This window comes from Corvus cornix, chromosome 12, assembly GCF_000738735.6.
Source record: "Corvus cornix cornix isolate S_Up_H32 chromosome 12, ASM73873v5, whole genome shotgun sequence".
Classification (NCBI taxonomy): Eukaryota; Metazoa; Chordata; class Aves; order Passeriformes; family Corvidae; genus Corvus; species Corvus cornix.
This window is the reverse complement of record NC_046342.1, coordinates 14,960,807-14,973,681: the sequence shown is the minus strand read 5'-3', so window position 1 is coordinate 14,973,681 and position 12,875 is coordinate 14,960,807. Positions and strand designations below refer to the sequence as shown.

Below are 12,875 nucleotides of genomic sequence, written 5' to 3'. Positions count from 1 at the left end.
CCAGTCAATTCTTGGACCTTCTTTAAGGTCAGAAAATCCTTTTATTGTGAGCCAGTTTTTGCGTAAGTGACCAAAAGGCTTTGAGAGAATGGTCTGGATAGAAACTTTGGTACTCATGTCAGCAATGTATTTTTAGAATGGTAAAAAATAATCTCCATGGAAAATAGTGGCTTTACAAGTCTGGATGTAGAAGCCCTTCCTTTGCCCACAGACCAAGCTAAAATTAAACAGTGAACCACATGGCTGTCAGGCCTGTGTCAAGCAAAAAAATCACAAAGCATCACCCAGCTCTGATGGCAACACTTTAGTCAGACTAACTTATGTCCCTTATCAGATCTCTGTAACTTTTTTTATGCATTTATTCCTGAGAGTTTCTTATTGGCAGCAGCTTCAGTCTTGGCTGATAAGAGTGATTAGAACAAACACAATTTATCCTGGCATGATGTTCCCAAATTCTTATCTAAAAAGTTTAATCAAGGCTGATTGGTTTTCATTTTTTCCCCAGCTGACATCTGGATCTTCCCTACTCTTTTGTTACTAAATTTCAGTGTTTCTTTTTTCATCACTGGGAAGTATTTGGTACAGATTTACCAATCAATTCAGAATGGCAACAGCAACAATAAAATGCTTCATAAGCACAACAAGCAGCAGAATAGCGGCTAAATTAAAAGCAAGTTTGTATATGCTTGACAAAAACATGAGATTAAAGCTAGCATTTGTTGGGGACTGCTTTTTATTGAAGACAGAGTCTGACAAAATGAATATTCTCCAGCCTTAACTCTAAATCTTCAAGATAATTTTACAGTGACCTCTTAAAGCTTAGTACAGAGGTACCCAGGAACAGGATAAAGGAACTTAAAACTTGACTGCTTCCAATCACCAGATTGATACAACAGATGCAAACTGTCTGTTCATTGAAAATAGGAGGGCTGTGCAGTGCACTAATACACCATAGGGCCCAATGGATCTTTAAATCACTTATTTATTAAATAAATCATTCAATTCCTGCTCTCACTGAACTCACCAAGAACTGCCACATGAGGCTGGAGTCTGCTCCACTAATCAGCAACCAGGAAAAGCATCAGAGTATCAGGTGGACAAGAAAGGCCCAAACACATCCAGACTCCCACTCCTAAACCATCCTGGTTTCTCTGCAGAGCTGATGGAGAAAAAGGCACCTTTGCAGGCAGTCTGTGTCCAGGCTCATTCACCAACTCAGTCTTGGAGAAGGCTCCTTTCTCCCTTGCCCTAGACAGATCTGGGGATGACTTGGGCTCAGCAAACATGCATAAAGATGGATTTTCACATGGGAGAAGGCTCTTGGCTCTTTAGTACTTCTAGCAGAGTGACAAATTCCTCTATTGGGAAAATAAACCTTCGTGCAGTAGTGGAAAATTCATCACCCATCTCCCAAGAAGTTACAATGGTCACTGTACATTCACACATCAGCTGAGCAGCCAAACTTTACCAAGTCAGGATGTTAAACAGAAAATCCCCCTGCTACTCACACTTTCCCAGTGACCAGTCCTTGATGGAAGTGCTGGTGACAGACATCTGCAGAAAATGATTTACCTTTATTTGGTAATAAGAATAAAAAGACTCGAAGACTTAAGATATTCCCCATGGTTGCTGCTGGCACTTTCTACCATTTTAGCTGTCATACACAACTAAAAGCATCAGAGCAGAGTGAAATACTTCACCTGGGAACAATTCATAACCCTAGGTTCTCGCAGCCTGTAGAATTTGCTGCTACAGGAAAAGGTACACAATCCTCAAATAAGATCCTATGAAGGGAGGAAGACAAGTTCTCCTTCAGTTTTGGCGTCTTGCTTTTCTGTACCATTTTAACTTCTCCTCCCCTTTTCACAAGGGTCCAGGGAATCATTCTGGCCATTACAGGGGTTCTCCCTGACTCTGAGTTCCTGTCATACAGCCAGACCCCCGCTTTCTATTCTGCAATACCAGTCCTGTTCTGTAGGTCAAGCTCACTTCAAGAGACAGCAATTTGTTCCTTGTTGGAATTAGTTCATCTTAGGAAAAGAAAAAAAATTCCAGTGGAACTGTACTATTGGCTTTCTTCATTATTACTTTCTGTACTGACATCTGGAGATTACCCAGGACCGATTCAGGATCACATCCCAATTTCCAGGTTGAAAAACTGAGTGGCTCAGGTCCAACGCTAAATCTCACAGCATCCTCTTACACTGACTGATTTCCAAGTTCACAAATGGTCTTTTTCAGAACTCTTCAATCAATAAGTTCTTATTTGAACTTTTATTTTACTGATACCATGTTAAATTTTTTTAAAAGGAAGTTATTCTGGCCCTTTATCAGCGTGGGAACACCACCTGCCTAAAGTAGAGCGAAGTGATCTGAGAACGTCTTTGGATTTCAGCAGAAATACCAAGACAAAGCACTGCACCCTCCAGAGATTTAACCAATTCAGGGTTAGGAGCATGTTCCAAGCAGACTCTGCAGGGAAATCTTGAGAACTACTCAAAAATTTATTCAGAGCTATAGAGTTAAAGAGGCTTTTAGACACAGTGTGTAATCTTGTCAGAGCTGATTAGATCAAAACAAAAGTGATGGGAAATCCTCCCTGTTAATGTGCAAAAAGCTCTCGTTAGTGCATTATGACTCACTGGACTTGCACCTCCATTCCTGGTGACTTTGTCACCACACAGCATTAATTATTCATGTTAAGCCACACTTTTTCTTATGGCAGTGACAAAGAAGGCAGCTTAACAGGGGCAATTTTCAGTCACATTAAATGGACATTAGGTTCTTTGACAAGCTGGGGATCACCTTGCTGCTCCAGGGCAGTATTCTTCTTTCCCAACAGCTAATACCCAATGGCAGGATTTCCTTGCCACTGACCTACTTCCATGGAGAACACAGGAAACCCACACAGAAGCTCTCCTGGGATAGCCTGCCTTGGTACACTGCAGGGCTGGGGTAGTCCAGCCAGGCAGTCTAAATCCAGAGAACACTTGAGCATGGGGTGAAACCAGAACCATGTCTGTATGGGTACATGCTTCCCTCCTCTGCCTCCATACCCTGCCCAGATCTGGGGTGGTGTCCAAACAGTTCAGACACGAGGCAAGGTTTGGTTAAAACACAGCCTCAGGCTTAAAATCTCGTTTAGATCTACCCTTGGGTTCTTCCCCACTGACTGCTCAGGTATCACCTTTTCCCACTCCCTGGCTGCTCCAAACATCTCTGTTAAGACACCAAAGATGATGATAAAGCTGGACAAGGCACTGAGGGATTAAATTATTAACAGATGAGTCAGAGAGGATTCCAAATCTCTAATATTTATGTTCATGCCTATTATATTTCCATTAAAAGCCCATGGATCACATACATCTATCTTACATATGAGGGCTCAATACGGCAGCGTTGGGCCTCTTGCAGCACTTTGGCTGAAACTGCTGCCATTTCACAGGCACTGGGGATGCAATTCAACAGATTGTTGCTCTTGGTTCTGTCTTCACCAAATAGTTATAACCAACTCATACAGACACACACATGTGTGTGTGCCATAAAGGGAAGCTAAACAGGACTTTTCTTTCAGTTTCTTTCAGCTTATTACCCTGCCCCTCAGGACCTCTAACATATTTTTAGAAAGTATTGAATTCAAGCAAAGAACACAGGAGAAAAGCCTGTCTGTGTGATTTCACCATCCCACCACCACCATGGTGGCTTTTGGCAGCATATCTGTGTGCAAAGGTTGTTTTTTGGATAACATTTGCCTTTTAAGGTTTATAACACAGTGATTTTAAATCACTTCTATGCACATATCCACCTTGTTTTATTCCCAGCGAACTGATGGGGTTTTAATTTTTTTGTTTTGGGATGGAAAGAAAGGGATAAAGAGTTTGGTTGGCTTTTTCTTCCCTCATCTGAAGCTACATGTAGGTAGTCAATAATTTTTAACTCTGGAATCCATTGTTCAGAATGCAGGAAATTATTGTTCCACTGCCTCCCCTCAGCAAAAAGGCTAAATATTTTCAGTGAAATAGAATGGATGTGGTACCAGAATAGATCAATATCAGAGCCAGCTTGTTCCATACCTCAGGGGGAGGCAATGGAGACAGAAGGGAAGGTTCTGATCCAAAAAGAGTTCAACCTCCTAAGCTTTGAAGCAGGTCGTCAAAGGACACATGAGAAAGGAAGATTACAATACTGCTGGTGAAAAGGAAAGAATAGGGAGACAAAGCACAGAGAAGAAAAACCAGGCTGAAGGAAGGATAACTCAGAGAATATTCATCCTCACCAATTACAACATGATCTACAAATTACGACTCCAGCTCTTCAAAGATTCGTGCTTGGGGAATAGAGTCTAGGAAGGCAACCAGGCCAAGTGTCTCATCTACCACCACATGGACCTGGAAGTCTCTGTGCTGCTCCAGGACCTAGTGTCTCCTCCAACACCAAGTGTTGGTGCCCCCAGTGTGTGCCAAAGGACAGTGAGCACATGTCCATGCACAGCTGTGCCTCTGGACGCTCCTTCTGCAAGATTTCTGCTAGAAAAGGAGCAGACAGTGCTGAACATCCATTAAATAGTAGCAAGTCCAAGCACAACTGGTCAGAATTATGACATACAGAGAAGGAATTGGAGGCACTGGGCTAAATTTCCAGCTGAGACACCAAATTGGACCTCAGGAAATTACTCTGCAAGGCCTTGGGTAAATCAGATAACCTTTCCAGCTCTCTGAACATGCCTGAATGCAGTTTTTGTATCAATCTAACTGTAAAGAAATCAACAGAGGTAATGATCCCCATCACACCTGCAGACATACAGATTGAATTTTAAAGCATTTTTAGTCTGTTAGCTTGATTTGTTTCAAAAGAAAAATGAAAGATCTGCTTCATTTGCTCTTATTTTGTTTGCACTGACTGATGAAGTCAGTGTAAAATCCAACAGCAGGATCTTAAGCAGAATAAAACTCCCTTCCCATCAACATAAACAGAAAAAATACAGCTGGACAAGACCACAAGAGGTCACCTAAAATATTCTCTCGGCCCCAAAATGGAATCAGTTCTACCTAAACCATTCCCTCACTGCTCACACACCCAATCTACTTAACTCTGTGCAGCAACAGCCACACTGCCTCCCCTCAGCTGTGCAGTTTCTGTGCCCTTCAAAATGAAGCCTCAGTCTCTGCTGGAATTCTGCTGCTATTAATACTTCATTTCCCCTAACAGAACTTATTTTTAAAAAACTACATACAGTGTAATGACTCTGATTTTGTAAGCTATCAAAGAACAAGCTTTGCTTTTGATAATCTCTTTTTCAAGAAATGCTATAATTTCTCTTTAAACAGGATTTATTTTTTCCACATATTCTCTTACTGGTTTGGAATCTCAACATGTATTTTAGCTCCGTGGGGAAAAAGCTCTGGCTATCCATCCCTTTACTATTAATCTGTTTTTTCTATTAAGACAGTTGAATCTCTCCTCCCACAAACTTGTCAGCTATACTGATGAGTCATTAATTGATTCTTTTCCCCTCTTTTTGTTTTTTTGGGAACAAGTACAGTAGGCTAAAATCAAGCAAGAAGACTACTGAAAAATTCAATTAACTTCTGGCTTGTTTGGTAATAAATAGTGCAGTATTGTATTCTGCCACTCTTTATTCTTGTTGTAGTGTCTGGAGACTGCCCAGATGTTTCATCCTCTGGGTTTTTTTGCTGAAGAAGGTATTGCCTCCAGGCTGAGCAGTGCTGGCCCTCTGCTCTCCTGCCTCTAGTTAATCTATGTGGCTGTCAGAGCTGTCACAGGAATGGTGAATCACGGCCTCTGCAATCACTTCAGCCCCTGGGGAAGTGCTCAGAGCGAACAGCTGCACAAACCCCCACCCAAGCAAGGTTTCTCCTGGATGAGGATTTTACAAATCAACTTTGAAATAATCACAAAGCCTGACTGACAGGGCCACAGTTTTTAAATAACAGAAATTTGTCAAAAACAAATTGGTTGTCTTTCAAACAGACACCCTAGTTGAGGTTTTTTTTTTTCTTCTCTTTCCTTTGCTGACTTTCGTATTTCCAAACAACTGGATCCGTTTTCTTCTAAACAAACTTGAATTACAAAGGAATGTTGTTCTGCTATACTTAATAGATTTGCACATTTTTCCCTTTCTTCTTTAGTCTTTCCCAGTATAACATGTAATCCTTTGCACCTGCAAAAGCTCCACAGACTGCTGACTGCCAAGAATCCACCACGTGACCCTGCTTCCATGACCAGAGATCCTGTGTTTAAAGAGAAAGGAAAATAAAAAGTTATTAAATGCTTGAATCTATCTGATCCCCATGTGAGTTAACTCTGAGGATGGGAACTTAAGAGAAAAGCTATTTTTGTGGCATTTTTGAGTGATGTAATAAGTGATTTTTCCCAAGGAACTTGTGTATTTGAACAAGCAGATGGAGTGAGAAAGACGTCTGGAACTGAGGAGGGCTTGAAGCAAATTGCTTTCAGGGAATTCATATGTATGTATTTAAGCCTGTGGCCATGCAACTTTGCAAATATTTTGTGAATTTATTTTCTTTTTGGCAGATAAAACAGCACAAAGCAAAACACTGAGCAGGAGAGTGGCATGCAAGAACCAGTATCAGCTCAGCCTCGATGTACCCAAGGCTCCCATTTAAAATGAACAGCTTCCACTACCACCAGATACAAGTCCTGTTTGCTCCCCTACATTTCTTAAACCAACCCTTCCCCTCACACTGCCCAAAAACCCCCATCATTAAGAAATTACTCTTCTCACTCCCATTATGTCCCAAAGCAGGTGTGTCTCTGTTTTTCACTTGGTGTCATTAGGGACCACACACCCTCCTCTCCATGGCTCCCACACACCCTGCTCCCATCCATTAACTCACAGCAGCGTTTAAACACACACATTTAAAGCCCCAACTAAACAGTGCCTTCCAAAAACACCTCTCAAGTCACGTCACACTATTTGATGAGCCTGGTCAGTACCAGCAGCAAAGGCCAGTCTGCTGGGAGGGGTTTACCGTGGCAGCTACAGTCACTGTGTTCTCTCCTCCTTCACCCTGCTCCATCACCCCTTTCCCATCTCCTGAAACACTTCACACTGGAAGCTGTCTGGAGGAGAGGTTTCCGGTTTATGACGTGAGGATCAGTACTGAGCAAAAAGGGATGGGATCCACGGCCCTTCTGAGGCCCACCACAGAGAAATCAGCAATTTTATTTTATAGCTGTGCCATTCTACTTTTTAAAGACATGTTACTTCTGTACTATAAAATTTTCTTAAAAGCAACTGGATAGCCGTGCTAGGCTGAGATACTGCTCTTGGGCTCCTGGTCTGCAGTGCAGCCACTTCCTGCTAGAGCAGGAGAATCCTTCTCTTGTTTGCTGACTCTTCATTTAACATGCTGTCCTTGTGACTCGCTTCTTCCAACTTGGCTGGTGGTTATATTTCAGTTGAATGTTTTAAAAATCAAACTGTTCAAGCAACAATGGCCAGCCACAATGTTGTTTGGTACCCTGCCACAGCTAAATAGCTGCAGCTCTGCTGTACGAAAGCACTGAAGGGGTTCCAGCCTCTTTAATGCTAGCCATTCTTTTCCTGGTGTTTTCGGTATGGGCTGCTATTCTGCTGTCACCCACAGCAGAAACTGATTTTCATCTCATAAATAAATAAATAGAGATTCATAATTCTTCAAAACCATAATATGCTTTTCTGGAATAACTTACAGTCTTTGGACACACAGTTCTCTTGCAACTCAGTCCTGATGGAAGAAGGACACACACTCTCTTAGACAAACTACCTTCCAGAGTATCTGGGTGTTGTCAAAGCATAAATCCCACTTTCAGCACCCATTTGCAAAACACTTCAGGTGCTTAAGAAACCTTGAATTGAAAGTCAGGGTTCAGAAACTGAGCTGCTGGAGCCACAGCTTTCTTTTGATAAAAACAGAATTACTGTATTTTTTAATTAAACATTCTCCAAACATCTGTACATCTACAGATAAACCCGCGAACCCAGAACAGTTACTGCTGCCATGTAAAAATGCACTGTGGAAGAGCTGCTGAAGGACTAAGAGGAAAACCAGCCCATTAATTCAGACGTTCATGGCTTTGCCAGAAGCCCAGCATATTCTCAGTCATGATGGGGTTTTATGTTAATGTCATTGTCCGAATAAGAGGGAAAAGGTCATTCTGATTTCTTGGCATGTAGCTCTAAAATCTAGTTTCTGATAAAGCCTGGCTTCCTAGTGCAGCTCTGCACAAAGAGCCTCTGCCAAGCAAGGCAAACGGTGATGAATTCCCATCCATTATGCCTGCAAATTGACAACAGGTATTTGCAACAGTCATGCAATATGGAAAATGGTTTAAAAGGGTGGAGCCAGCAACAGTTCAATTGAATTAGGGAAAAGGAGAATTGAGGCTGGAGAACAGGAAGCAAATTCCCCAACAGTGAGGTCTACTGAAGCGCGGAGCCAGCCTCCCCAGGGAGGAGAGGAAAGCCCTCTCCTTTGAGTCATTTAAAAATAGATTGGAGAAGGCACTCAAGACTGTACTGTGGGGAATAATCCTGTGCTGGCAAGGGCAAGATGAGATGACTTCATGTGTTTCTTTCCATCTCCAATTTCGGTGATTCACCCAGAGCTCCAAACCTGAACATGCAGAAGAGCAAGAGGGAAGCACGGCATGAGGACATGATCCTGGAGGAAGTCAAGAGGAACAAGTGTCACAGGGCCAAGAGGACCAGCAGGACTCCGGTCCAAATTCTTTCTAACCACACGATGCTGTGGGCCAGGATGATGTGCTGGAGGTAACACATGTTTTCTCTCATAGCCCGTGGACCAACTAATTGACAGGGCTTTGTGGTAAGTCAGGCCTGTAAGTTCTTCAAATTCACTCACCCTTTGAGTGGGTTTAAATACCATTAAAACAGGGCAATGCACAGAAGGTGTTAGAGGTTTTTAGATTACTATAAAACCAGGGCCTTGTTCCTGGAAAGAAACATAGGATCCATATACAGATCTCCCCAAAACACTGACTTTAAACAAAATTGCTGGTTACTGCAGTGATACAGTGCTTAGAGCACACTCTGCCATCCTAGATGCTGCACAGAAGCAGAAGAGCCTTCCACTTGGGAGGATAATAGCAAGAGCTCAGGTCAGGCAGAGCTCAGAGCCCAAGGGGGGCAGCTCAGAGGCTCCAAAAAAGGGCAGCAGTGCCCATGTAATGCCTGCAGAAGCCCCAACGACACTGCTCTCTCTCCACATGCTCCTGCAACGTAAAACACAATCCAGGAATTATGAGCAACACGACTGCAGCAGTTGGCTCAGCTTGGGTTCCCCACCACCATCACCAAAAAGCCTTCTACCTGCTCACACTGTGCTCCTGCTGCAGAAGGCTGCAGAGGATAACCTGACTTTTCCAGGGCAATACCCATTCTCACTAGCATTCGCAGCCTAGGAAAGCAAAATGACAAGGAGCACATTACATGAAAGCGGCCGCCATGCCAAGCCTGTGTCATGTGTATTCTATTAAGCGGAAGGCTGAATAGAAGACTTTGTTTTCTACTTCAAAGGACCCCATCCCAATCTCTCTCTCTCTCTTCCCTTATGAATAACAAATTGGAAATAAATCTTCTGGCTGAAGCGCATGGAAACTCATACAGTTGGGGCCCTCTGCAGCTTCCCAGCTCAATCACATGTTCATTTTTTTTGTAAACACTTTTCTGTGATATATATGTAAATCTCGCTGTGCATTGCTACACCATGTAAAGCAATACAGCGGGTGTGGCCTCAGGGGATGGGACACAGTGGGAAGCCTGACTGCATATTTCCAATTATTCACAGGGATAATGTTCACAGAGAAGGGTCAAGTTTTATTCGTGGGCAGAACCCTATTTTTCTTCCTAGCGATCCCATTTCTTACTGCTCCATAGGCCAGTGTCCCCTAATTCTCACCACAAACATTATTTAGCTCTTTTGATACTGAGAAAAAAAGGACACCCTATTTTTTTGGGCAGAGGGAGCATTGGAAAAGTCACTCTCAGGATATACCAAAGGCCATTCAATCTAAAAACAAAAAAAGAAAATACTACTTTTTTCCTTCTGTCCATGTTTGTGGGCAGCAAATACATCCCCCTGCTTTTAAATACTGCGGGTAAGTATTTGGTGCCCACAAACGTGGACTCCTCAGAGTGCTGAGGACACCTGGCCTCCAGATGGCCAATAACCTTTGACCAGTGCACACAACTCTTACCTGTGCATGCCTGTCACCTTTGCCACGCATTTGTAGTAAAAGTTTGTGGCAAAAATCAGCTGTCAGCTTTGTGTTCTCAACGCAGCCAGGTCATGGTCTATATTCAGGACATCTAAGCTTTGGTAATCCAGGAAAATGCAATACTCACACTTCTCTCAAACCTGATGACCAGCCCAACACCGCCAATGCTGCAGGAAGCATCACAGAGAATGAGACATCTCTGCCATGGCCTTGCTATTCTTCAAGCCAGAACTCGTGGCATACACTACACTTGAGGCCTGCAGCTGAATAAATATTACAATTCACTCCAATGATAAGTATCTATAGTATCTCTATGTACCCCTCTGTTCACAACAGTGTTCAACTTCATGATAACGGGGGAGAAAAAAATCAGTACAAATTAATCACATGGATCTGTGTGCATGTGCGGTCCTGCAGACTGAGGAAAGAAAAGCAATTTTCATGTTTGCCTTTCCTACTAGGGATTTTACTCACAACGTGGCATTCTGCATGGCTGACCCTTACAGATGCATGGCACATTAGCTACAGGAGAAGCAAAAAATTCACAAGTTGATTGCAGTTTCTATACATAAAGTCAACACGGAACAAAGAACCAAAAGTCCTCCTCAGTGGATTTTTATGTGCATATGTGCAGCATATGGGCAAGTACATGTGTATATTATCTTGCAGGAAACATGCAAGCCCAAACATGGGAAAAATTCAATGATCTAAGTTCACTGTTGACATAAATGCTGAGACTCCATTTGCACTAATGGAGTTGTGCTCACTTACGCCAGTACTGAATTCAGTCCTAGAATTAAACCCACCCAAATCCTAGATAAATTGAAAGAGAACAAAAGTTGGCCTATATGCAAGAGCGTATTTTTCATGTTAAAAGCATTTCATTCCCTTTTTCTGCCCATATAATACTGCATTGATGTCTGTGACCCATTTGGATGTAAATCAAAATGGATGTGCTAAAAGCCTGGTTAAAAGGAAATGTTCTTCGAAACAGCGTTCCCATGGCAAGGCAGAACAGCTACACCCAGTTTCCGTGGCACAAAGGGACATACAGGGAGGGAAAAAGCACTTCTAAAAAATCACTTCAAAGCCAGCAGGGTTTTCCTTGAGTACCTGCACTGCTACTGCCTAATAGATCTGTGCTTCATAGGTGTGTGTGAATAAATTACATGGAAGGATTACATAAATCTGCTAAGATTCTTCAGCAAATAACAAGTGTCCAAATAAACTCCTTGATATTCAAACATCCCCAGATGTCATTGGCAAGCTCAGCAACTTCTAGAGAACCTCTTGTGGCCTGGGCATGACCAAGAGCATCACAATCTGGCTCTGTATCTATGGACTGTGTAAGCCTGTTTTCCTCTGGTCTGTTTAAATGCTGCATTGATGATCCAAGGCCATCTGACTTTTCCCAAACGTGCCTGCAGTGCTGTGAGCAAGGGTTGCATTTGTTTCTCTCCCTTTGGTGCAGATGGTGTGCAGCATTCCTTGGGCTGTGCCCCAGGACAGCGTGAATGACACTTATTGTGGCAGCAATAAAGCCAGGGCTGTTTGCTCAACAGCTGTTGGGTGCATTGTTCCTTTGTGAGAAAAATGCAGCCGCTCTGCTCATGGCATGGCATGGCGTTACATCCCGCCCCCAAACGCCCCGTGCAAAGCTGTTTTCCTGATTCAGCACCTAAGCAAATGGCAGACAGTGTTATTTAACCATTAGGACTTAATCCCAAAATCAGCCCAACTGTTACTCAAAGAGGGAGCGAGGCATGGTAGAACACTTACTACACTGCCTGCAAGGAAATGGCTTTAAAGCTGGGCCTGGGTTTCATTTACTCTTGACTTACATGCAGCTGAGCACAGAGGAAAGAAATACTAGACTTCTCCAGGAAAAAAGGAAAACAGTCACCTACCTGTAGAGCAGGGAAAGAGCCATTCAAGGCCTAGTTTGGCTGCATGCCTCTATTTTCTACTTGCCCTGTTAAGCAGCAACAGATCTGACTGTAAATTTTAGGAGGGAAATAGCATGTGGTTTATTGATTCAATGGTGGAGTTATAAACACATATTATTGCTGAGAACCCCACCTGCCTGGGCAGAAGTATTCTGTAAACTTTTCCTTCTTATTAACTTTAAAAATCAGGTGCAATGAGCTTCAACCAAGGTTGGAGTCTTCACTCTCCAGAGAAAGCCATCAAGCAGTCTTTGCACAGCAAGTTTCAAGATATATCTCAAAATCTATCTTCACTGATGACCAAGAGCAAGGCTGAGCTGACCCTAAAATCAGTTCACACCTATACTGCCTATACCAGCCCCCAGAAGTTGAGCTCTCTGGAGGGGGGAACCAAGAGAACCAAGCAAATGAGCACATGTGCTGTTGTCCTCTAGATCTATAGTTCAGTGCACCAGCACATGCCCCTCAACACAAGTGCCTTGTGCCTATGGTTACAGCTGCACCTGAACAGAAAACAAAGGACTTAAGTCCAACCCCAAACCTGCTCTCTATTGTGTGGGCAGAAACTAGCTTAGAACCAATCCATGGAACTCCTGTTCTGACCCAGCCAATTCTCTGATCCTGCTCAGCCTCACAGGGGAATGGCTGGACTCGCCCCATTCTCTT

At 43.0% G+C, this 12,875-nt stretch overlaps 1 protein-coding gene across 7 annotated transcripts in view; it reads right to left on the bottom strand.

Moving 5' to 3' along the window:
• The window catches only part of SLC25A26 (solute carrier family 25 member 26), an 84,857-nt gene that overhangs the window by 10,965 nt on the left and 61,017 nt on the right, over positions 1–12,875 (bottom strand). For 5 of the 7 annotated variants that reach the window (XM_019280326.3, XM_019280325.3, XM_010390198.4 and 2 more), the window contains one exon: positions 6,182–6,251. The exons of the other annotated variants lie outside the window; for them this stretch is intronic. In XM_019280326.3, coding sequence (XP_019135871.1) covers positions 6,182–6,251 — 70 coding nt within the window. The remainder of the gene's footprint in view (positions 1–6,181; positions 6,252–12,875) is intronic. 7 annotated transcript variants of the gene reach the window in all.